The 27,073-nt window shown below is 42.1% G+C and overlaps 3 protein-coding genes across 4 annotated transcripts in view; all 3 read right to left on the reverse strand.

Annotated features, from left to right (window-relative positions):
• Positions 1-577: 577 nt before the first annotated feature.
• Positions 578-6,528, reverse strand: LOC306942184 (cytochrome c oxidase subunit 7A2, mitochondrial-like). Its single transcript, XM_079527943.1, has 4 exons — positions 6,362-6,528; positions 3,788-3,877; positions 1,223-1,307; positions 578-834 (listed from the first exon to the last, which is right to left on the reverse strand). Exons 1-4 carry the CDS (start codon positions 6,377-6,379, stop codon positions 779-781), a joined length of 249 nt encoding a protein of 82 aa, XP_079384069.1. The 5' UTR covers positions 6,380-6,528; the 3' UTR covers positions 578-778.
• A 985-nt stretch (positions 6,529-7,513) lies between these two features.
• LOC306941625 (cell cycle control protein 50A-like) lies at positions 7,514-18,097 on the reverse strand. The gene is made up of 7 exons (XM_079527176.1): positions 17,258-18,097; positions 15,602-15,724; positions 13,733-13,840; positions 11,938-12,025; positions 11,473-11,616; positions 11,171-11,380; positions 7,514-10,908 (listed from the first exon to the last, which is right to left on the reverse strand). The coding sequence occupies exons 1-7, from the start codon at positions 17,510-17,512 to the stop codon at positions 10,715-10,717; spliced, it is 1,122 nt and encodes a 373-aa protein (XP_079383302.1). The 5' UTR covers positions 17,513-18,097; the 3' UTR covers positions 7,514-10,714.
• A 3,747-nt stretch (positions 18,098-21,844) lies between these two features.
• LOC306941626 (filamin-A-interacting protein 1-like) overlaps positions 21,845-27,073 on the reverse strand; it is a 39,655-nt gene continuing 34,426 nt past the window's right edge. The window contains exons 5-6 of one of the 2 annotated variants that reach the window (XM_079527178.1): positions 23,250-26,049; positions 21,845-22,628 (exon numbers count right to left, since the gene is read on the reverse strand). In XM_079527178.1, coding sequence (XP_079383304.1) covers positions 22,422-22,628; positions 23,250-26,049 — 3,007 coding nt within the window. In that variant the 3' untranslated portion in view covers positions 21,845-22,421. Of the gene's footprint in view, positions 22,629-22,690; positions 23,044-23,249; positions 26,050-27,073 lie in introns of those variants that run through there. The other variant, XM_079527177.1, reaches the window with a different exon arrangement.

Below are 27,073 nucleotides of genomic sequence, written 5' to 3' on the forward strand. Positions count from 1 at the left end.
ACCAAGGCAGTGGTTTTCAACCATTTTTGTATCAAGGCCAATTATTTATTCTGCATTTGATGGCATTTAGCCTCTTGTCGTTGGATAAGATTGTCCACAATTCCATTCTGTATTGATGTTGGTAGTGGTACCACTAGGAGATTAAGTAATGCAGATGTTTGACAATAATGTAACTCTTGAGAGTTCAAGACCTATAGGGGTTCATTTGGTTACCAACTCTCCATCATTTAGCTGGGGACCACCTGGAACCCATCTCAAGGACCACTCGTGGTCCCCGGCCCACTGATTGAAAATAGCCTCGGTCCCAGGCTTACTCAAACCACTGCCATAAGGAATAGACCAGCTGTTTAACCAAGCACGTCGTCATTTTATTTTTTTGGCATCTTTAGGTACTCCTCACAGCAACCACACCTTACTTTAATTAAATGTTGGCACAGGATGCTTTGATCTGTGGGCCAGGGAAATCAGTTCATGGTAGGGTTGTGTTTTCAATGCCATGAACACAGTGGAAAGTGGATTGGCTAGTAAGTGGTCAGATTCAAGCAAGCATGAATTTCAAAGACAAACACTACTGAACTCTGGTATATAATTTATTATCTCTGGCACATTAATTGTACAATCAATAAATAATGATCCCATGCATGAAACATATTGACATTGACAGGACAAATAATCTCCCAGATGACATATCTGCACAACAGAGAAGAGAGTAATGTGAATTATATTCAAGCGCTTTAAAACCACTAGATAAAGTCTAGTTTTCCAGTATGGTGGTTCACTATTTTTTCTTGGGCATGGCAGCATTATACAACATATATAGAAGGTAGCAAGTGCCTGTGAAGAGATCAAACAGAAGAGAACAAACATTAAAAATGGACAAAAAGATGGCACATAAGACAGTTAAATGTTAGCATACTTGTTTGTTCAGTAACAGGGGTCTTCCCCTCATTCCAGCTCTTTATTAAAGCAGAACATATATTTTAGCTCAGGATACTAATTCTCAGGGAAGAGAGAACCCCCAAAAGATAATTTATCAGCTTCTAATGTTATAGTGACGGGTTCCAGTTGCATTTAGTCTGCACACTGAAATTGTACTTTCAGTTTACTAAAGAGCTGCCATGATCCCTGTTACTTAACACTCTATAGCAAATTATTGCAATCCAAATAGATATTTAACAAAAAACATACACTTGATTATTTTACACTGTTAAAAAGGACATACCGACAATACTACCACCCATGGTGGCTCTGTACAAAAGTGCATCCTTGGTGCCTCCCTTCAGGTGGACGGGGACGCCGTTGTCTTCCTGTTAATGCAGGAGGCAGGTCATTCCCTCGTCACAAACACATCAGTCAAACAGCCTCACTCACAGCCCACACAATAAGGATAAATGTTTGCACTTTCAAAATTAAAAGCGCTTTTCCATAATACGGATATTAGCTTGCGAGGAAACAAATATAAAGTTAATTCCAATTTGTGTATGGGGAACAAAATCTAAAATAAAGAGCATCATGCGTTTCAAAGTAATGTGCAAGTGTTTCCCTACTACATTGTTAATGTTCAGCTGTTTTCCAAGCTCACACCACCTCAACAGCTAGGCGGTAAACTTACCGTTTACATCAAAAGAGATCACCAAAGCAACTAAGATACAATAGTATGCAGTGCAGGAGCAATGATGTCGAACTATTATATGAGATTTAAAAAGCAAAAGTAGGCTGGGTGTCAGACTGTCAGCAGCTGTGGACATGGTTATTTCTAGTACTATATATTGCAGGGATCAGCAAAACCTTCCTCTTTGGAACATCGATTTGATGCAGGCTTTTTGCTTTATCACGCTGCATGCAAAATTAGTACATGTTCAGCCGCAATTACAACCTACAGTAGCGACAAAAACCATGATATATATACTTATCTGTCAGGCTACAAAAGAGACATACTGTAACAAGTCTCCAGAACCTAGGAATAAAGTACACACTTTAACATTATTTATACTTAGAGGTTTTATGAACCTACTTAGAAGTAATGAAAACGTATTAAACGACAATATTAAAAGGGCAGAAAAAGAGTAAACAAGATGATCAAATTGGGAGATATACTCAGTATTACATTGGGTTCTGCATTGTACACAAAAATCAGGCTGCATTTTAAACTGTATGTTTTGTATCCAAAACATTAAGACTGACGTACTGTGTGGGTTTTAGATGCGTTACATATTACACTTTCTCTTCCTCATACTGTTGAAAATATACATATACCCTGAAGAAGACAACCCGTTTGTCAAAACAGGCATCGGGACTACGAGTTTGTGCAACCTCTCCTTTCGAAAATATACATCCTAACATATTTTCAAAATCAATTTATACCATGTCACCTTTTGTATACGTTTTAGCCCAAATCGGTGCAACGGTTTCTCAAATATAAACAAAAAAATAACACCGCTTCTAAAAAACTAGATCCACCTATATTGTTATCACATAACCCACTAGAATGCATACAAGGATGTATGACTGTTTTCAATTGAACGGTATTGCCTGATTGATTCTATACTTGGTTGGTTGCGCTCCGTTAGCCTTGCCGAGCCATGGGGCCCATACTAGGGCATCTGACATACCCCCAATCCAAACATTGGTGCTGAGTGTCAAGCAAGGGTCCCATACAGGTATTTACTGTGTTTGTTATGAGGCTGGGGATCAAACCCTGACCTCCCAATCTCAGGGCCGACACTAAACACAAGGGCACTGAACTGGCCCCCAATATAGCCGATCTACAGTCAAGCTCACAACGCTGTTGTCTATTTTCGTGAGAATATTGTTTACTAAGTAACTATTATCTGGCTGAGTGGCGAGACACTCAAGTTTTTGGACAGAGGCACTCTGCCTACAATTTCCGTTACATTAATTCAGCATCAGCACTAACTGAAAACACGTTGGCTTCTTTTGTCATAAACTCATAAAAACAGCAGCAACTAGAAAAAGTGCCCCTCGGGGCACAGGTCTCCACCAGGCCAGGTCAGGTTGTGGCCTCCTTCGGCCTGGTGGAGACAATGAAAGCATGAAGAAAATCTGCATATTTTCTCAAAAACAAACATTAGCTAACTAGGTACTACACCACATACTGTATGTGGTCTTAGACCCTTCTCGAAAGACAACATCGTGTCTACTTTTACGACATTGGCGAAGCCGTTACTCCACATAAGTAACATGTTTCCAACTGATGAAAGGTGTGTGATGCGAGTCGTGTCCAGATTGTTGTTTTTGTCAATCATACTTATATTCTTTGGCAAGTTTACTTCAAAAGTAAACCAAACTTGAAAAAACATAATACTTTTCTTGAGTCTAGCAATTGTTGGGGGCGGGCATTCCCTTTCAAACTCTGATTTTCCAAATGTAAAACATATTGTTTATAACAATGCCATATAATTTATACCAGAGGTACTTTTCTTTCACATTTCCATCATTTGAAAGTAGCTGATGCCTGCCTTCTCTTTGACGCAAACAAAACCATGTGGGCTTACTGTTAAAGTTACATTGTTCACCTTTAAACAAACAGTCCCACTGAAGTGGAAGAGTCATTATCCAAACAGGTAATTGGGTCAAACAAACAGTGCCTCTTCTTTTAAAGTGGTCACTTGGGCAAGTGAAGCTTATACAAAAGTAGAATCCTGTACCTCTGAGAATGTACAAATGTAACCATTACATTTGAAAAGTCAGGGTTTTATAACACTGAGGATTTTACTTAAGTGCTGCTAACAATGCCCTGCTTAGGCTTGGAGATGCTATGCTGTACCTGAAAGAACTTCTGTTTATCTTTAATTGTGTTCTCTATCTGTCTGCGGGCACTGCCGCTGAAGGGCCGCTTGGACAGCTGCCGAAGACCCTGTTGACACAAGGAAACAATGACAGGAATTTGAGCAAACCCACGAGACGATGGATGACAATGACAACCACAGGTGGATTATATAGATGAGAGAGAGATAGAGAGAGCAAACAAAACCATCACCAGGCCAGCACTCACTTCAATGTCCTTTTAGGAGATTTAATTATCTGGCGCGGGCAGCACAACAATGGAGGTGTTTGGAGTCTTTGGACAACATTGTTGTGCTACCTGTGCCAGATAAAATCTCCTAAAAAAGGAGGGATGTTTTGGTTTAGTTATTAAAAGACAAGTGCCTAGCATTCCTTTTGCAGAGATAATGAGAGGGCTGGGGGAGGGGGGGTCAAAAGGTGACACTTACCAAACATGGCTTAATTAATTTAATTTCAAGTGATCAGTGCTGGGAAGTAGATTGGCTATAAAGGAGTTGACTACTAGTTTAACTACATTTTTTCCCAGTAGCTTGTAGGGAACTTCACAACTTTCTGAATGCTCTGGTACAAATGCCAGTGCCCTTGACCAAGGAACTGGAGTTGGTCCCCGAGCGCTGCACGGTGGCTGGCTGCTCACTGCTCCTCATGGATGGGTTAAATGCAGACTGAGAGGACAAAATTCCCAAGACTATAAAGTAAAATAAAATTATGTACATACTAGGTTTCAGCTAATTGAAGTCATTTTCCTGGGTAGCTTGTGAAAAACTACTGCTAGTCTGCTACATCACTACCCATCACAATAACGACATAATTCACAGTTGGGCAATCAGGCCTTTTTGCAGATCAATAACAAATTAACAACATTATTAACCCCCAGAAAATGACAAGACATATTTTATTGATGTAAATAAAACCTTCCTCCACAGATGGTTAGGAACAGAATTTAGTTAATTTCATTTCATAACTAATATAAACTGATTGACTTATTCTGTGCACTTTGGCATTATTCTGATTGTCAGCAAAGTGATGAATAATATACACTGTTCAGCTTGACTGGCAATGATAAATCACTCCAGTCTGATAAAAGTAGGTTGCCCAGTGCACTGCACACCCTGTTTACACCACCCTATCACTCAATGTGGGGTGACTGGCTCAGGAGGTAGAGCAGGTCGTCCAATGATCCATGGGTCGGCGGTTCGAATCCTGACTCCTCCTGTCTACATGTCGAAGTGTCCTTGGGCAAGACACTGAACCCCAAATTGCTCCCGATGTGCTGGTTGGTACCTTGCATGGCTTCCACCGCAATCGGTGTGGGTGAATGTAATGCACAATCTATGTAAAGCGCCTTGGATAAAGGCGCTATATAAATGCACCATTTACCAATGTCATAACCCACAGGGACTCCTCCTCAGCCACATTAGGTACAAAGTAACTTCAATTGTAGTTAGTTACTTTTACTAAGTAAATTGCAGTGTATATGCAATATGTATTTTGAAAGATAACAACCTTTAATGTAAGAGGAAAGGAGGCACTGGAGCAACTCAGACAGTTTAAGGCCTTATTTTATTATCAGGGTCACAGGGTGCAAGTAAAAAAAGTGACAACGCGTCGATGTATCAGTCTCAGTCACATCTTCGTCAGGCAATGACGAAGGGGAGTTGCACCACTCAGTTCACACGGGTGTGATTTTTTACTTGCACCCTGATAATAAAATAAGGGCCGAGTTGCTCCAGTCACTGGAGTGCGTCCTTTCCTCCTGTAACCTGTCCTGCCTCTGAGATGCACCAGACTGGCCTGCCATAGGCTAGAGGCTGCCTCTGAGATGCACCAGACTGGCCTGCCATAGGCTAGAGGCTGCCTCTGAGATGCACCAGACTGGCCTGCCATAGGCTAGAGGCTGCCTCTGAGATGCACCAGACTGGCCTGCCATAGGCTAGAGGCTGCCTCTGAGATGCACCAGACTGGCCTGCCATAGGCTAGAGGCTGCCTCTGAGATGCACCAGACTGGCCTGCCATAGGCTAGAGGCGCGGTTGGAACTCCCTTCTGCTTAACCTTGTATTGTAACTCAGGTACAACTACATACATAGTATACACTAGCCATGGTTCACATGACGCTCACGTCTGTCATCATGATTATTCATGACGGTTCAGGGCTAATACATACACATACTGTACATGTATTTATTTTTGAGGAAGACTGAGTAAACTATAGTACTACTAGCTTAGTTTATAGATGTATTTTAGGTAGCTTGCCCAACACTAATGACAAAATACGAACAAACATTACCATTTGATTATGTTTATGAATTATGAATTGATCCAGACATTAATTTGCTAACGTACTAGGCTAGCCATGGTTCACATGACATGATAATCATGACAGTCATGTTTCAGGGCTACTAACGTACTAGCTTGTGTTTGCAGCTAGTATGCTAAGCTAGTAAAAGACATTGACAACTTGTCGTACTTATATTGAATGTAAACGTTATTAAAACATTTCAGGGTAAGTAGAAACACGTTGCAACACATACAGTAGATAATTTCATATCTTACCATAAGTTGTCTGTACATTTTGGCAGAATGTTTGTGGAGATATATCCTGGATAATCCTGGTTTATCACACAGAGCACACGACAAGGACACAAGTATGGGTAACTTCTTCTACGTTTACTGTCTGTGAAACTCAAGAGACGTTGGGTACATTACCGCCACCTATTGCTCCGGAGTGAATGGGCCCAGCCGACTGTAATAAGTAAACCAAACTTTTATTTGTAGTAGACTTCCAATCCACTACGACAAATATTGTACTTTTTCGACAACACTACCTTTACAGGGACTTCCGAAGGCTATAGATTCTATAGCCTATAGTATAGAATGAACCACTTGAGCCCTAGGCTATTTTTAAATGATATAAATGTAATTATTTTATAGTGAAATGTACTATATATCTGCTATTTCACTAGTTTTATTTTTTTTCCTTAGGTTATAACTGTGCAAATATTTTTTATTATTCATATAACAAGTCTGTGTCAAGTCAGCCACACCACAAGCCGAACCAGGAGGAAGTGTTACTGAGAAAATGCTTTTAGCGTTTATGCAAATACTGTATAGTCATGTAGGCCTACTGGAATAACTTTGTTATATTCTATATGGCAGCCTAAGGGAAAGCTACAGTATGGTGAAGAGCTGTAGTCAAGCATGACGACAACACTTCATGAATGATGCACAGGACTATAAAGCTATGAAGGGACAGAAAATGTCAGACAATTGGCATCTGCATTAATAATAATTTAAAAAACAAAAAAAGGATTTCAGACTTTAGATGTTTGTACTACATATAGCCTACATGTAGTGTTCATTGCAATGATTTAGCAACATTTTTTTGTCAATGTTATTTGCATATAACTAACTATATCTAATCAAATTACCAACACATTGACCAATGTATTTTTAATATGGTCATAAAACAACTCACCAGAACTCCTGATTAATAATGCATTTAGAAAGAACAAAAATAGACACTTTTAAAGTGCATATCATTGGTCAAGAGTGAATTTGATTAAGTTAATTAAAATAGATTACCTTTACAAAACCTTTACAGAAGACTGGACAGTATTCGCAAAAAATACGCATTAGCTCATCAGTTAAACAAAACCTTAGGAATGCCGCAATCCACACAAACATTTGTATGAAACCAAACAGTGCCATGGACAAATAAGTTTTATTTTTGGTATAATTTGTCATTGACCTTCTATTTCCTCTGCAAGAGTAAAATACTTAATAAATGTTTTCCATCAGCATACTAACCCACTGAGCATTCCGTCCAATATTCAAGCCAAGTTGAAACAGCCAGACGTATGTGTCAGTGGGACACAGTGATACAATCATCAGCAGGACATATTACAGTACAGGATGGCCACCAAAACTCACTTTAAAATCTCAATTTAAAATGTAAAATATATACATCCTTCAATAAGCAAGCCATTCACAACGCACTTCTCAGAGAACACAATATATACAGTATGGATAAATACAAAGTAAAACAGATATTGAACAGCAGCAGCCATCTTGAAGCTACACCACATGCACATAGACACAGAATCCAAGGCTCCAACACTCATGCCATGACCTTCAATGTTAGCCAAGCATGATGGCACAATTCTGGTGCAACACAGAAGGTGTCCCCGCAGCCCGCACATACCTTCCCGTAACCTTAGATCAGCAGGCAAAGTCTTACTTGACCCCCCCAACACAAAGCTGGTGACGCAAGGTGGCAGAGCCTTTGCTGCTAGGGCTCCACTGCTGTGGAACCAACTACCACTGGAACTTAGACAGACCACTTCAGTGTCCACTTTTAAAAAACTCCTAAAACCCCACTATTATAGAAAAGCTTTTAATGAGTTTGAATGAACACCCAGTTTCTGCTTTCTCTTTTTGTCTTGTCTTTCATTATTTTTGTATTTTATTAATTTCCATTGTTGATTTGAATTGCCTGTTTATGTATTGTATGTGTAGCACTTTGTAAACTTGTTTTTAAAAAAAGTGCTGTACAAATAAAGTTATTATTATTATTATTATTATGATAACATGAACCTAGCCCCCCCCCCCAGTTTTGGTGACTTGAAACCAGTGGTTCTCAACCTGTACAGATGTTTTTTGGGGGGGGCATCCCAGATGACAGTTGACCGACTGTTTATGGAACTTTTTAATACCTCAAAAAAAAACCATTACTGCTCAAACGTAATCAACAAACTATCCTATAAAAGCTGGTCAAACATTGGCAAAATTGTCAAGTTAACAGTTTTTGAATAATTTAGAAAATAGACAGTCTACACTACAAGCTCAAAACTCCTCATGTGAGGCTTTGTGAGCTTGTAGATATGCCATTTTAACAATATTTATTCGTGTAACCGATGTGGGCATCAATAAACGCTGCGTGCAAATGCTCTGAATGTGATATCCAAAGCACTCCTCAGCTCATAGACTGCCCTCTCAATGGACACAGTCCCCAATGCTATACAAGACCATGCAGTCTCCGAAGGTAGTGGATGAAGAACTGACTACCATCACCCCTCTCCCTGTGTTGACACAGTGGTTGCTGCCCTCAGTTAACACTGAGGGTTAGCAGTCGCTTTACTGCAGAGTGCAAAACTCAGCAGTAAAGCAACGGCTGTCCTCATACGAGGGAGGTTAGCGAGTATTCCAACGTAACACAAACATACATTTACAAGGACCAGTGCATTTCAGGCTGAAATTGACAAGCAGTCCAGAATGGGGCTCCACTGGGCGCCCAGGCATGCGTGAAGTGGTCTCTCAAGACAGATGCAATGTCTCTCACAATTTTCAAATATATCCGTACTTCGAAAGCTCTGAAAATTTGTAGAAAATAAAGTGGATGGCATGTCAATTCCCCACTTGTGTTTGACCTGTGCGGTCATGTAAATGTACTGGACTCCAAATTAGTCAATTCCTAGCTGCTTACCGAAAATGGATATTCAAAAACATCATCTTTTAAAATACAATTTGTCATGTGTCATTATTGGTTGAATACCATGTGGAATTACAGACACACATTACACATTATGTAGCATTCGAAAATTGTGGAAGAGATACTAATGGCTTGAGAGACTAATGGTGCTTTGGCGATACATAATCCCAGCTCGCCATGCCATGGCTCTACCCTGCTCATTTGCCTTTCCATTAGTACCTGGCACCAGGTATCCCATACTTAACAAATTAATTGCTTCTGACAGAATTCTCCGTCATATGAAATCCAATGATTGTCTGCTTCTGACGGAACACTCCGTCATTTAATGTTTTTTATCGATATGGAGCGGTTAGAGTGAAAATCAACATTCAACACTGACCTGGTTGCTAGGCAGCGTCTTCGTCACTCCCAGTACAAGGACGAGTGCACACGCACGCCATAGCGACCCATAATAAGTCGAATCTTTGTTGGCTATTCTCTCTGAAAAATGCGCCGCTGTCCATGGTTTTGACCATACCAAACGGTGACATCTAAATGCTGCCGACTACTGGTTGTCCGAGAATCTATGGATGGGACTGCATGGAAGCTCATAAATTACAGTGTTTACTGTAATAAGGACGATTAGCTCTAAGAGTAACAAGATGTAGCCTTTATTAACATTAGCTTCCTGCTCCGTCTTTGTCTGTCTATATATAATCCATTGCACTTAAATATATAGCATTAGCACAGAGCAGTAGGGGCACATCACCAGTTTTGTGAAAAATCTGGTTTGATTATTTGTTTTCCTGTCGGGTAGCGTGTTTGTCACTTTCTGTGTTGCGCTCTTAGACAAAAAAAGTTTAAACCAGACGTTGAAAATGAGAAATTAATCAGTGTTGACTGTTGAGCAACTGCATGGCCTATTTCTTACCTTGAAAGGGATAGTTTACCAAAACAAAATAACTTTTTTTCTTATCGATTACTCAAATTCATGGATTATTTTGTTGTTGTTGTTGTTTTTATCGCATTCCTAAACCAATAATTTGATGACCAGCAGTGGGTCCAAATGGAGACACAAAGGACTCTTTGGGGTGAGTAATCGTTAGGAGAAAAAAGTCATTCTGAGGGTGAACTAATGACAACCGAAACTGTGACTAATGGCATGTACAGTATAGGTTAAAATGGAGATTATATCCAGACATCATTAGCACTTTGGACGGACAGTTTTCATATGACGATAGCCTACGGGAGGAGGGGGTACTATGAGGGGGCCCCAGGAGGAGGGGGTACTATGAGGGGGCCCCAGTGCAGGAGGAGGGGGTACTATGTGGAAAACCAAAATAAACTGAGCAGAGTAGAGTAGTGGCGTGGCGTGCCACAACTATGTATGGAAAAGTGACATAAGCATGAGGTTATAGGAAGCTCTGTATAGGAAGAAGTTAGTTTGGAATATCTGGGCTGCTGTTGCGGCTGCCATATTTGTGGTGGATGATGAGCAGAACCACCCCGAGGAAAAAGCAAACAGAGCCCACGGTGATGTACGCGATGCCCAGGAAGGGGTTCTTTCCCCCCATCCAGGAAATGGTGCTCAGGATCATGCGCTTCCTGCCGCCAAAGCTACGCACAGGGTAATCTGATGCATACGGTTAAAGGAAAGTAAACTTCAGGATCAAGTGAAAAGTAAAGGAGGGTGCAAATGGTTCACCTAAAATATATGAATTTAAACATTTATATGGCTAGTACATTAAAATATTGATTGTTGACAACTTTACCTTGATTACAAGTCACTGCTTTAGAAACTACGGACAATTTCAGGAAGAGGGAAGCAGGCTGTAAGGGCTGACTCTTATTTGAAATGTACAAACATTGCCTATTAACTGAAATAAAAAGGATACTATAGGTGACCTCGAGGACGTATTTGCCACTGGGCAGAGTTGGAGTCATGCTGGACTTTTTCTGAATGATGCGGTACAGCTTCCGGAAAGTGGGCAGGGCGGCGGTGCGCATCCACACGATAAAGTCCTCGTTGATGAAGCCGTTGTTGTCTGGGTCCTCTGGGTCCAACTCAAACACCGGCTTCCTCCAGTTCACCGGCTTGTTAGTGCCTGGGAGAGGACGAAGGGCAATGCATTTGTTATCATAGCGTCTTCACTGGCTATGTTTGTCAAGCAGGTCATTTGTATGGCATGTAAAGTACCTTGGAAAGATAGGGTGAGGTTGCCGTCTCCGCCAGGATTCCTGAACTTCACGTGCTTGTCTGTCCACCACGCGATGCCCTTCTTTACCAGAGGAATGCGGTTTTTCGAATTGTTGGCATCAATGTGAAACAACTCCAGAGTGTCTAGGAATCAGAAATATTGTTAAAACATAAAAGTTTGTGGCCTGGGCCGTGGCTCAGCGGTCCAGGCACCTTGGCTGGTAATCCAGCATGCCCCCCCCCCATCTCTCTCCCCATTTCCTGTCAGCCTACTGTCTATCCCTCCATAAAACATACATATAAAATAAAGGCGAAAGCCACACAAAAAAACATTAAAAAAAATGTGTTCCCACAGGTCAATGTGATACAAGGTTCTGGTTGGGAAGGAGGATGTCATCAACATTCCTTTTACCGATGAGAATAAAAATGCAAAACTACAAATGCTGCTACGTTAGTGTTACTCACCATTAAAAAGGCTGTTTGCAATGGCACCACATGGAGCGATAGGCAGGCCATCACTGGTACGGTAAGGCATACATTCAAAGCTTGGGTTCTGAAAATAGTGATGTAGAAATTGAATTTATCGCAAGGATATGGACAGGCCGATCTTACAAACTCAAAGTGTTGTGAGCTGAGCTTCTAGATTGTCCATCAAAATAGGTGCACCAAAGTTAGTGGTTAAAAAAGAAAGGCTGTAAAGCCTAGTTCAGACCAAAGATCGCGACGCAACAAAATCGTATTATAATGTTGCAGAGAAATATCACAGTGGCCTGGATCACCCAGTTCCAGGTCAGCTGATTGAGTTATAAGAGATTCAACTTGCTGAAACGCAAGCAACACATTTCTGATCACATAAAGATGTTGCTCACATGAATCTGCCATGGTAACTTTTCTGTCTAGGCAAAGTACAGACAGTCTGTAGATGCATGGGCCTTTTATTAAAAAAAGATTGCCTTTTCACAATGTTTGCTTCTTTCGTAATTAATATTTGACAAATTGATATTAAAAAGGTCTTAAAAGTCACCAAATTGTAACTTCAGAGAAATGTGCAGAAACCCTTTAGTGTATAGACTGCATGTTGGTTTGTTTACTTTTGAGTGAGAAAACAATGTTGCATGTTAAGCTAATGATCACCCAGGAATCAGCCCAGCTCCTAATCCAGACAATAGTCAAGTCAAAATTTGACTATTGTAATTCGCTCCTTACTGGCCTACCGGCATGTGCACTTAAGCCTCTCCAACTGATCCAAAATGCCGCAGCTCGTTTGGTCTTCAACCAGCCAAAATTCTCACATGTCTCCCCCCTGCTCCGCTCCCTGCACTGGCTCCCGGTCGCTGCCCGCACAGAATACAAAACTCTGATGCTGGCATTCAAAGCAACCAAAGGTATGGCTCCCCATATCTTGCAAGCATGATTGAACCCTACAAACCCTCCCGCGCACTCAGATCAGCCAACGCGGGAAAGCTGGAAGTACCCTCACTAAAAACGCCGGGACAACGCTCCACACATCCCAAACTCTTCTCCCTTCTGGCCCCAAAACTGTGGAATGCACTCCCCGCTGCAATCAGAACTGCAGCATCACTCCCAATCTTCCGCCGTAGTCTGAAGACCCACCTTTTCAGACTCCATCATGGCCCATAGCACTTATCCTACCCCCTTAGATAGCACTTTTAGACTTAGATAGCATTTGAAACAGACTTATAGCATGTCATGTAGACAGCCCAATAATTGCATTGTATGTAGTCATAGCACATCATAGTACATATGTATAGCATAGTATAGTATATATGTATAGTTTATATGTAGTGTCATTATATAGATATGTTCTAGTTACGTTCTTAGCTTACGCATGTTTCATGATAAATGCATTTTATATATGTGATGTATTCCCATGCTTTTGTTCTTGCCTAATGTAAATCGCTCTGGATTAAGAGCGTCTGCTAAATGCCTAAATTGTAAATTGTAATCTGGGGACCCCCAGTTTGGGAACCAGTGGCCTAGACTAGAGTATACGATAATAATTTTATAATAAAAATAGGTTGACAATCTATGGAAATAGTAAATGTTATGGGGGATTCTGTTGAAGTGCCAATGTCTCATCATATGTGGTCTGAACTAAGCTAGCGTAAGCCAATATTAAAAAAAATAAAAAAAGTAGTAAATAAAATCACTCATCATAGTCATAGCTCCTGCAGACTCAACTGGGCAGAGCAAATATGTAGAGACAAACTGTTCATGAGCCTAGGATCTGGTGGCATACCTTCAAAGATGACTTGTCACCATTCAATTGGCTGTCATCCCTCGACTTCACATAACGCCTGTGGTTCTGGTAGAAGTTGGACAAGCCATAATACATGAAGACATTGCTCTGCAAGGGAGGAGAGGTGGAAATGAAGATATATCAATAGAGGCAAATGTAGATATACCAAGAAATATTTTGTATGATTCACCACACAGAACAGTTTATTTTTCTAACAGTCTAGCAAAAGGTTCTGTTTTAGTCAACATACAATGCACCGTGCAGGTTGCATCATGCTGCTTTCAACTAGCGGCGAGTCGGCGACAAAAGCTTCAAAACGACCATGCGTGTCTCAGCTACATTGCTGCCGAGTCGTCATTGAAGTGTTACCACACAGGTTAAATAGCACAGGGAACTGGTTAATGGCAAGAATGACATTTTCTTCCTTTTATGGAACAGAGCAGGATCTTGTAGGGAGACAGAGAAGTGGAGTGGAAGTGATGAAAACAAAACATACGACTGATTGACACTCCACTGCGTCATTGGATCACTGAAAAAAGGTTGAAGCCATTGACACTTCACTGCGTCATTGGATCACTGAAAAAAAGTTGAAGCCAGTTCAACTTTTTCGTAGCGCGTCATACCCGTCATGCAGTGACGGGAAGTGTCGCATGTCATTTTGTAGCTTCATGATACGTGATTGTAGCCTTGTTGCTTCATCGTTAGGCTTAATTTGGTAATTTGTATAAACCGACCAGCTGTTCTTCCAATACATATACAGCAGTAAGTAGAATACGAATACTGTATGTATACAAGCCACTGAAGCCAGGGAGGATTGTTTCTCAGGACAATTGTGAGCCAACTACACTAAAATAACAACATATAAATCTGCCACAGCTAGGCTTAATGCATTTATCACTCTTTGGCGTTTTCCAGAAGCGCTTGAGATGAAAGGTAGACTTAAAAATACAATGTAAGTGCAGGGGGTTCTGTGAGTAATCGATAACAGCCTTGTGGAGATGTTGCTGGATTGACTTCTTAACAGCACTAATCAATTATAATGAGTGCTCGAGCCAACGCTTGAGTGTCTCTTCAAACACAAATAGATGACTAATGGACACCATCTGCATGTGGCTGAGGGGTAGAGTGCCTGGATGGTAACCGTAAGGTTGCCAGTTCGAACCCGGGCTCCCCCAGAGTTACTGTCGAAGTGTCCTTGAGCAAGACACTGAACCCCTAATTGCTCCCGATGTGGGTGAATGAATGTAATGCACAATCTCTGTAAAGCGCCTTGGATAAAGGCGCTATATAAATGCACCATTTACCATTTATTTATCTGCTGCCAGATGTCTTTTCTGGTAATGTGGTACAAAGTCAAATCCTCTGTTTTATTGTATCCATTTGTAACTCAGATAATGTACGTTTGTACATTCTTTCAGTTAAACCAATACAGAAGATTTTATTGTACTGATCGACAGCATCACTAACCCATTTAGACCTGAGGACGATTCTACAAATCCTGACAGTTTTCTGAAAAACCCATGTTTCTATGTCAGTCGATTTCAAACATTTTCATGTCAAGGACGCCCAAAAATATATTAATTGGCCGCCGACCCCCATCTGAAAATATGTTGTTCCAGGGACCCCCCCAGAAGCAAAGATTTGAGTTAAAAACGTTTGCTCTGAAAGAATATATATTCAAAGATTTGCACTACATTTTCATGATTTTTCAGAAATAGCAGACCTAAAAGCTGGCACTTGGTGCCACGATATAGATATGCTATTTTTCAACGGCTAAAGTATAAAACAATGCTTAAAAACACCAAAAGGGGAAGGGGTCCCTGTCCTGAATGGGCTTATCAGTCTTGGGCCCAAAGGAGCTCTTCTCACCTCAAATGGTTGCTCCAGTGTAAAATTCACAGCGCAGTTGCACAGCGTGGTGCTGTTGAAGCTGAAGTTTTGAGCGCAGTTGTAGCATGGATGAGCCACGTTGTCATCACCAGTGTAATCGATCTGAAAACACACAAGTTGACAAAGTTACAGTAAAAACAAAACAAAAAACAAAACAAGAACAAAACATTGCTGCAAATTATAACTAATTTGTAATTTTGTTTTACAATGTGTCTTTTGTTATTTTGTTATAATTGTCACACACACACACACACACACACACACATACATACATACATCCCCCTACGAATACCAAACGACTCGCCCCTTTACCAACTCGTCCCGGGCGTACAGCCGGCGGAACTGCGCGGCGAGGTAGTCCTAAAGTAACCTAAGTCAATTATGCTTAAACGGTTAAACCTAAACTATGCCTAAACCTAAACTATACCTAAACTTAACCCCAGTAAAACTATGCCTAATCCTAAACTTATTTCTAACCATATTCTCAGTAAAACAAAATAAAGAATATAAGAACTGTCGGACCGAGCGGTCGGCAGAAACATCGAGGGGCGAGATGGTTTAGGGGCGACCCTACCTGATACCCCCCCCACCCCATCCCAAGATCCCCTTAAACAAGGACACGCATGTATTTCTTTACAGAAAAACATATTAACAAAAACAAAACACATCATAGTAACATTAGCATAATAAGTTATTAGTTAAACTATAAAAAGACAAAAACATAAAGTAAAACAAAATAAAACATATACATCATAGATGATGGGTGTGTATCTTCAATCATCACAGGAAATATTCAAAATCGGGGTCACCGTCTGTCACTGAATGAGACCACAATCCCCACATCCTCCTCCTGTTGCAGTAGGTTACCAACACTTTTATCATTTTGTATAAATTCAATAAAGGGACTCCAGCTAGGTCTTCAAAATGTATGTCACTCCCATTCATCCCCACAATGTTATAGGGAACAGCTAATAGGTTTCATTTGTCAATGTCAACTACCGGTAATACAGTGAATAGGCAGCGAAATGCAAGTGTGGTATGGCCCCCATATGGTCCACACTGCCACTGCCAACATAATCATTATCACAATAATAAAGATGATGATATAGATACAGAAGATAACGATAGATAGATAGATAGATAGATAGATAGATATTAAAAAAGACCCAGGAGTTTATTATTTACTGTCAAATAGTGATAAATACTGGTATTCATACACAGCAATAGCTCCTTTCGGAACCCTACGTTAAAGTTTCTGACATTTTGATGACTTTACGTAAGGAGCTCAACCCGGGGGGTCCGGAGACGGGCTAACACAGCAAGCAACAGGGAATTGACTTGTTGTCTCTAGTGTGATTTAAACTGTCTCTTAAGTCTATAATAATAGTAGTCTTGGATCAAGACTATAATAGATGTATTTGATCAATTTTCACATTTTCATATGGTAGATATAAAATATTAAAATTACATCTATGATGATATAGCCTTTCTTAACGTTAGCCTTTCTTGACATTGCAGCAGGCAGCAGCCGCATTTAAAGCAAGTAAAGTTGTCTTCTTTGATGTCGTGCAGAATCTCGTCCACATATTTACACTTTTTATATTATTATTTCATTATTATTATCATTATTATTACCTCAAACTCTTTGATGTTGTTTGACGTGACGAAGAGACCGATGCCGATCGGGATGAAGATGAGGCCGATGACGAAGAAGGCCGGGAGGACGGTGCCCGCGGTGAGGATGGGCTGCCAGGCGGGCAGCCTCTGCTGCTTGAACGCCGTGTTGTCCGGCTTCTTGCTCTTCGCCGCGGCCGCCGCGGCGGTGCCCCCCACGGCAGGCCCGGAGTGGTTCCCGTCCTCCTCCTTGGCGTTGTAGCTGGACGCCATCATGGTGGCTGAGAGAAATAATAAACAACCGTTCCGTTCCCCCGACCGACGCCGCAGCTGGGGTTCTGTTCTTCAAGACTTCACGGCGACAAAATAAAAAAGAGACGCTCCGGTTGGAGGAAAAGAGGATGTTGTGGTTGGAGGCGTGTGGCTGTTATTCTAAACAGCCATTCATCATAAACTGCTTGATTTCTTCCTTGTGTTGTTACTGTAATTTGACCAGTGTTGCCAGGTTTTGCGAGAGAAACAAGCAAGCAACCAGGTCTATGAACACAAACCCATACTGTACAAATTTGAAAATAGACGATCTATAAACTCACGATGCGACGCGTTGTGAGATCGGTTATTTTCAAAAAATCTTGAAGTAATGTTTAAAAATGTGGAATGTTTTGTAAACATTTTAACAACAAACATCTTGTATGGCCCTGGGGCGCCGGCGGTCCCATCCCTGGACCCTGGCATAAAATGTTTGGATGAGATGGGCGTCGGCAGAGATGGGCGTCGGCAAACCAGAAACACTGGTTTAAAGTTTAAACATTTAACATAGGAAACAAGTCCAAAAAACCACGACCCGCAACTTTAGAGAAAAACAAGCCCTGTTAGGTGGTCGCTTAAGGTGGAAAGCCTGGTGAGGCGAGGTTAGGTCGCTTATAATAAGCGGACATGGCAACACTGAATCTGACAGGAAGAAGGGAGATGAAGCAGGAAGTTTTCCCGACCAATGAGGTGCTGTTGCGTTACTGTGACCCAAGAGGAGAATTAGCAAGAGAGGCCAACTTTGCTTACTTCCTGTATCTGCGTGAGGTGGGCGGTAACATTATTAGGAGACAGGAAGAATGTTGGAGTCTATTCATTTCCAATGGGAGAGTGAACGTGAACACAGCTTCTGAACCATTCCTTAACTCCATGGTCACTGAACTAAATACTGGACCAAATCATCACAAGGCACACAATATTTACAAGATATTCATAGTAAAATGGCTTCTTTTAGCGAGACAAACCAGGAGAAAATCTACTTTGTTAATGACATTTCTTTATCCCAGCAACAAACTCTCGCGAGATTTGAGATGAGTCCGGAAGCCTCTCTCTGTCCATCTGCAATTTCACAGACAACACATAGGGGGCTCTGACCCCATATGGTCTGCATATTGAGACAGGCAGATATGTAGGCACGGTTGAGGAGGATAGATTATGTAGTCTGTGTGATCTAAAGGAAATTTTTATTGTCCATTCTACAACTCTATTAGGGAGAGACTTTTTAATGAGATAGATCCAAATCATGAATTTATATGGTTGGAGGACTTTTCAAAAGTACACCTTGTCAGTTGTTTTCAATGTACTTTGTTAAATGACTTGTCAGTGTTGTTGTCTTCTTCTTCTACCGGGTTTCATGGCGGTCGGCAAACCTAAATGGTGCATTACCGCCACCTACTAGACTGAGTGTGGAAACAGTGTTGTTGTCAGGGGGGAGGGTGGAGGTCGGGGAGAAGCAAACCACGCCTACTATATTTAGGAGACCATTGTAGGCTTTGTGTACCATTTCGCCTCTAGTGGCTCCAATGAAGTTGGCCCATCTTCATACATAAACCATCTTTGCTGTGACTCATAAGAGAGTAATGACACTCCCGTTGACTCTGACACTCCCGTTGACTCTCATTGTAACAATGGAATGCGGAAGTGCTCATTCTATCTCAATGGAATAGTTCCAGCCATAGGAGCAATGTTTGGAACTATCGCCGCAGCGAGATCAAAGCGTGTCACCACTCTCTTACTAGATTACTCTGCTGTGACTATGGTGACTTCACTCTTTTGTAATCCCCCCTGGCTCTGATGTTGTATTGTTGTATTAATAACTTTGTTGTTTGTGTTTGTCTGTCTTGTCTTGTTTTGCATTGTAATGTATTGTATGTTTGTATTGTGTCTGATTTGCTAAAAAAATGTTATGAATGAATAGGGACACCGCCCTGACGCCAATCTATGCTTCATATATATATATATATATATATAAATTATGCTTAATACATATTCTAAATTCATTCTAAGAGTTCTGACTGAATTACATTTTCTTTGACTCGGTTCCACAGATAAATATTGTGAAAATAGGCGATCTACAAGCTCACAACGCCTTGTGCAGGCCAGTGTGTGGGAATATCATCACAGAGATACGTGATTACAAAACCACTGCATCAATAGCACCCCTAAATTAAATGTAGCTTTTACTCTCAGCTCTGAACTTCACAACGGCACTGTGTTTGAAAAAGTCTGTGGACATGTCAAATGTCCTTGTAGTAGGCCTAGCCTCCTCAAATGACCACTGGTAATGATAACGCCTTTAATTTCACTGTCCTCATATCACACAAATACCAAATGTCTCCAAAATAAAATTAAATCAAGCAGCAGACTGACATCATGCTTCCTTCTATGCATGAGGAGTCCAAGCTGCTTCTTTTCACCTGACAGGGAAGAGTTTCCCCGGCCGGACGTAGCGAGTGGAAGGAATAGGTTATTCATCCGAATCCGAATTAACATGTGTTGAAATTCCTGTGCCTCAGGAATGTCGTACTTCCTGTTCTTTCCAGATGGGAGATGGCCATGATGCATCTTAGATGTTCCTTGCATGCCTGTAAATATCACTAGAAAACCAATCCAGCACAAAAGGTAGTTTTATATATATATATATTTTTTAGGGGTCAAGGAGGTCGGGTTGAGGGGTCAAGTACCCCCTTTGACCCCTCGTGGCGCCGGGCCTGAGTCAAAAGGTAAATTAAATTTAGCTTTTACTCTCAGCTCTGAACTTCACAACGGCACTGTGTTTGAAAAAGTCTGTGGACATGTCAAATGTCCTTGTAGTAGGCCTAGCCTCCTCAAATGACCACTGATAATGATAACGCCTTTAATTTCACTGTCCTCATATCACACAAATACCAAATGTCTCCAAAATAAAATTAAATCAAATAATGGAAAAACTAATAATAATTACCGAGTGCATGGACAACATGCAATGAATATGTCCACGGACCACCAGTTGAAAACTAGTAGCTATATAGTAACTGTTTTAACAAGTAAACATCAACAACATGACTTATATCACCATTATGTGCCTTTGATAATGATAACAACACTAGTAACAAACTAACAATATAACTGGGCTGCTCTAAATGCTAATATTCTAATAATTTTTATCCCACGATTTTGCAACCCATTTTTTCATCTAATGTAATACTGGGCACTACACTTCCTCTGCCAACCTGGGGGGGCAGCGGACTGACCTCATGCTTCCTTCTATGCATGAGGAGTCCAAGCTGCTTCTTTTCACCTGACAGGGAAGTTTCCCCGGCCGGACGTAGCGTGTGGAAGGAATACGTTATTCCGACCATGCAGTTCCTTTCCCCTCCATCAGGCGCCCCGGCCCGGGTGGCCAGGGGGGGGTAGTTTTAGAGACCAGGATTACTGCATGTTTTTTGTGAGGGTACCTACCCTAGGGGACACGGGGAGAACATGCTAACTCCACACAGAAAGGCCCTTTCGCCAACCCCGCCTCGGGTATGGGCACTGATGACGCAGAGGAGGGAACACGCCCCCAGCTTCCCCAGTGGGAATCGAACCCAGGACCTTCTAGCTGTGAGGCTAAATGCTAATATTCTGAAGATCATCACCTGCATATGATGCTTTCTCAGTCAAACATCATGCAAAGACCTGCTACTACACACTCCATATATCTTTGATTAGATTTGTAATTTTTTACTTGATTCTATCATATTTTTCCTCAATTCCTCAATTCTACTAAATGTATACAAAAAGTTCACTACTACTACTATTATAATAATAACAACAACAACCACCACCACCACCATGGTACTGTTCTGTTCCTCTGTATAAACGGATGAAATATGAATAACTCGTCTGCTCAAGTGGAAACAATCATTTTCTTTCATCCAACACGAGCATCTTTGGTAGTTGTTGTTGCAAACAGCTTGTTAGTCAAATTGTTCTAATTGGTGGTTACAGGCAAGCATTCAGCTGTGTCGAGATAGCCGTGAGAACTTTGCTCATAGTCTCTCAAACACAAGATTATATGACCATCTGTTTTGATTTCATTTTCTGGCCACACAAATAATAGGTCAATACAAACTCTTATGGCTTAGCAAATTACTGTGAAATTAAACAGACGGCCCCACAGAATACTGCCAACATTTATAGAGCTAGAGCACTCTTTCATCTGTGGTCTTTTCAGAAAACAAATCTCAAGCCAGTACAGTTTGGTGTTTCTTATTTGGCTTCTAACATTCTAAATAAATTGTCACAATCCCCTTTTAAAAGTACATTTTATTTAAATTACTTTCCATTACAAAACCATGTACACAATAAAAACAACACATCGCTTGAAACATAAAACAAATACTTGGACTTCTGGTAAATTAAAGTCTTTAGAAAATATGTCAACAAAAAATCATTACATGTGAGAGAGACACTCGCTAATGGAAGAAGCAGTTTGAGTATAGTCTGAAACACCCCACCACGCACGCACGCACGCACACGCGCACACGCACACACGCACACACACACACACACTGCAAATATGCTCAATATCAGCTCTACATGATAGAAATGGATATGAAACTGACACGCATAAAAGACTGCAAAAATATAAAATATATTCCTGATTTCAAGTACAACAGCATTCCACTGTATTCTACGTCGTTAAGTGTTGCATTGTTGAAGGGAATAAGGACACAGAACATCCTTCTGGGTATCTTGGTTGTCCTCTTATCTACATCTATCTGTAAAACCACAATTACAAATCTATATGGCAGGTAGCTCATTGGTACTGTTTGTTTTAGCACCTCATACCCATTCAATGCCTTGGATAACACACAATCATCCTTGTGCCCCGTTTAATCCTCCGGGTCTATCAGCCTTTTCCTCCATTTTGAAAGCCACTGGTGTTTACTGCAGATTTCCTAACTTCTATTCTCATTGATTGAGTCTCTGCTCGTGCCTCGAACTTCACGCCACTGGAGATCCCCAGGGCTCCAAGCACGGTCTTCCCCGTCTTCAGGCTCTTGGACATTGGGATACGCGTCAGCCCTCCTCTGGGTGGCTGGGCCTCTTGCCCGGCCTATTAGAAAGCAAAGAGAGAGGGTTCCGTTATGAATGAAAGGAGAGAGGAGATAGATTGCAGGAAACATGCAAGGTAAATCACTGGGAGAAAGGAAAAACATATTACAGGTGGGTGGGGTTTCCTATATTCAAAACAATATCACCAATCATATGGAATGAGTTCTAAGAAAATGCAAATATTTATTCATTCCTTCATTTCAAGCTGAGCTGGTGAGTGTTGACCCAGCCAAGGTTTCAGTGCGGCGTGCCAGCAAGAGGGCGTCGAGCCCCATGTGGCTTTTTGTGAACGTAAACAGAGCACAGCAGCAATAAATGACAACGTTGATCGTAACATGGTGGCAGTTTGCCACGTCGTTACAGCTCCACTGTGCTCTGAGGTGTGTCTGTGAAGCCATCTCTGTCACGCTATCCATCTGTACCACAAAGAGCAGATCATAACGCCCCGCTGAACCCCCACCACAATGTTGCATCTTCTTCACCCAACAGTGCCAACACCGTTATGTAACAGTGGAGAGAGTGTAGCTGTTTAACACATACAAATGTACCATATACAGTACATCATGCAGGACCAGTATATGTTTGCGAAAAAATAACTAACGATATTAACAAGAAAACCTACCATTGTTTGTGATGGTCTGGAAGGGGTTGATGTAATTGGTGTAATGGTAATACTGCTCATCACTTTGTTGGGAGAGGTTCTGGCAGTGGTAGTGGTGATCTGGCGAGGGGAACGCAAAACGGTCCCTGTGGATAAGGTCATCTCCTTGCAGTCTGTTCCAGCAGTGAGAGGCCTGACCACCATCTTCGGTGCTGCGCTGTTGCCTAGGTGAATGTGGATCTTGTTGTCCTCCGTGGTGGTGATGACGTTGGCATTGGCCTGGCACTTCCGGATGGGAACCGGGACCATCTGTTTCTCAGGAGTGACCTTGAACACGGCCCGGCCCATGGTCATCTCCTGGGGTTCTGGGGAGGCAGAGGCGTCAGGCACTATAGATGTGCTGACCGTCATTATGGAAATCGGGGACAAGGGCCTTCCTGAAGCTGAGGATGAAGTTCGACTGCTCTCTGGGGACTTGGCCCTGGATATCGTTGTGATGGTGACAGGTGACTTGGCTCTCTCTGGGCCCCGTGGTCCACAGGTGGTTCTGCTTCTCTGGATAGCTGCAGTGTGTGTGGGAATGATTGTAATCTTGGGCTTAGGCTGGGCCAGGTTGGGGCTAAGTGGAGCAGAGCTGGAGAAGAAGTCTTCAGGAGTCTGGCTGCTGATCTCGAGTGTGGCTGTGTTGTTCTGGTGGTCGGGAGTCACTCTTATATGCACGGGATGCCCTTGCTTTTGGGTTACCGTCAGCTCAGTGGGCAAAGCCATCCCGTTAATGTGCAACGGCTTTTCCAGGTTATTCCCCTGAGGTGCATTTTCCTTTTTCCTCATCCAGGGAATCCAGGACTTTTTCATGCCTAAGTCATTGCCAGGACAGCGCTCAAGACCACTGGTCTTCTCGGCTGGCTTCTTCAGGCATTTCTGCCGGAGATTACTCATGATGTGATTCTCTTCCTGGACAGACTTCCTGATGAACACAGCTGGGGTGTCCTCTTCTGCTGTTCCATTCGGAACCTCTGTCTGCACTCCAGTAGATGTCATGGCAATGTCTACCATCCTCCTCCCATTCAAGCTAGGCCGCAGCGCTCGGCTCTGTCTCTTGGTCACCTCAAGCTCTTTGGTGAGGTGGAAAACCTCAAAGCCCATGTTCTTGGCCTTCTCCTCCTCTTCCAAGAACCTTTGCTGCAGCAATGTGTAATCCACATGGAGCTGAGACAGCTGATCCTCTTTGTGCATCAACTCATGGATCTTCTCCTTCAGTGCCACAACGTCAGACTGTAGGTCTCTGGTTTTGGCCTCCTCTTTTTTGCAGAGCTGCTGGAGGTCCTCCTCCCGGCTCTCCTCCTCTCCTTTCTCTATCGCTTTGTTCCGTGCGATCTGGCTCCGCATTTCCTCCACCTGCTGTGAAAGAATGTTCGCCTTGTCTTGCTCTGTCATGAACTTTTTCTCCAAGAGGTCGTACTGATCCTCTGTCTTGATCAGGTCTCCCTCTACCACCTCGAGCTGCTTGAGGCGGTTCTTCAGTCGCTCAATTTCGAAGGTCAGTTCCTTTACTTTATTATCTTCTCTCTTGCCAACATCAATTGCTTTATCCATTTCACACTTTACTATGTGCTTTGTGGATAGTTGTTCTGCTTGCTCCAGACTTTCCAAGGTCTTTTTCATCTGGCTGACCTTGGAATTCAGGTCCTTGTTTTTATCCATTTCATAAACCAGCTTGGTGTTTATCTCCCCCTTTTCTATTGTTAGAGTCCCCACTTTGGTTTCCATCTCTGACTTTAACTTCAGATATTTTTTGCTTTCATCTATCAATCTCTCAGTGACCTCCATGACCTTGCCCTCCTCTTCTTGGACCCTCTTGCTCAAGTCCTCTTTTTTCCGCTCCTCTGACTTAATTCTCTCCATGAGATTCTTTCTCTCATCCATCAAAGCGACAGTCAGTGACTTGAGCTTACTCAGGTCGTCCTTGAGGCTTAACTCTGACTTCTCTAATCTCAACTCGGAGGACTCGAGCTCTTTCATCCTGATCCTGAGCGCCACAAGTTCATCTGAGAGTTCTTTGGTCAGGCCCCTCTCTCTGTCCAGAGCAGTGTGCAACTGGGTGCACTCTGCCTTGCTGGTGTTGAATGCTTCCTCAAGCTTCTCCAGCTCCATCATTCTCTTCTGGAGCTTCTCCACCTCCAGCCTGAGGTCTTTGCTCTTACTGTCCTCCTCCTGCAGTCTCTTCCTCAACTCCTTACACTGGTGTTCAGTCTTGGTGATCTCCTCGTCCTTGCCCTGCATCTCGAGCACTCGTTTCCGGAGGTTTTCCAACTCGGCAATTAAGTTGGAATTTCCGCACTCCCCATTGCTGATCTTCTCCCTCAGCTCCTGCAGCTCCTCCTCTGACTTCTTCAAGGCCCGGTTGCTTTCCTCCAGCTCCTCCACCCTGTGCGACAGTCCAGAGATCTTAGTGTTAAGCTGGCGGCCGTGGGACTCCTGGTTGGCCAGCTTGGCGCTCATCTCCTCGTGCTGCTGGGCGAACTTGGCCGTCTTCTCCTTGAGCTCGGTGTCCAGGCTCAGTACCCTCTGAGCGTCCTCCTGAGCGCGCCCACTGGCCTCGCTCAGCGCCTGCTCGCGCTGCTGCAGCTGCTGGCCAAGCTCTTGGACGCGCTGGCTCTGCTTGTCGATCTGCTCCAGGTGGAGTTGGCGCTCGTCCACCAGCATCAGGGCGAAGGACTTCAGCTTGACCAGCTCCTCTCGCACCTTGGCCAGTCGCTTGTTGTGCTCCTTCTCCTTACGCACCTGGTAGGCCTTCTCGTTCTCAAGTAACTTCTTCAGTCTGGAAAGGTTAAAGGAGAGCATAAGGTGGTATATTAGCTTGGCAAACGCTGAATATCTGTGGTTTTTGTCAAATATCTTTGCATTTTAACATGGGCTGTTTTGTTTGCATTCATCATTTAGTCATAAATACAATTTCAGAGTAATCATTTCACAGGTTGTAGTTGTACCTTAGTTGTACCTTTAGTCTTAGTCTTTTGAGTGCTTCAGAAATTGTTTAGTCTTAGTCGACTAAATATCAAAATCTTTAATCTTTTAGTCTTTTTTAGACTAAAAGGGTTGTCCCGATCTGATTGGGTGATCGGAAATCGGGGCCGATTACGTCATTTTCAAATGATCGGAATCGGATCGGGAGCCAAAAAACCTGATTGGGACATCCCTAGTATCAATATCATATCCATATCATGATATTACACTGGGAATTGTCTGTGATTTGGGATATTGTACTATTGTGATACAGCATAAATATGTTCTATAAAATATGAATATCGGATCTGGAAGAATCTGTATCGGCAGATGCTCAAAATCAAATGATCGGAATCGGATCGGGAGCAAAAAAACGTGATCGGGACGTCCTCTTTTGAATAATCATTTAGTCTTAGTCCTATTTAGTCTTAGAAGACTAAATATCAAAAACCTTAGTCTTTTAGTCTCAGTCTTAGTCAACAAAATGAACACTGAGTTGTACAAATAGTCACCAATGTTCCCAATTATATAATGATTTATATAAATGTGGGCTACCACAAATCGTGATGTTATAACACATTTGAAATATTTACTGCATGCGAGTAACATAACATTTTACACCATGACAAACTTGGGTAGTGAAAATAGGTGAAATGAACTAGATTTTCAACTATAACCTGAACCTACAGTACACCCTTCTGTAAAAAATTGAGAGGATAACTGGTAGGATATTTTAGGATCACATAAGTTGCAATGATCTACACAACTGCCAAACTGTTTCTATTCTTACTGATGGACTAGAGACTGAGAACCGGAACTTTAACTGAAGCCCCCACATA

This window comes from Electrona antarctica (assembly GCF_951216825.1).
Source record: "Electrona antarctica genome assembly, chromosome: 18".
NCBI classification, from domain to species: Eukaryota; Metazoa; Chordata; class Actinopteri; order Myctophiformes; family Myctophidae; genus Electrona; species Electrona antarctica.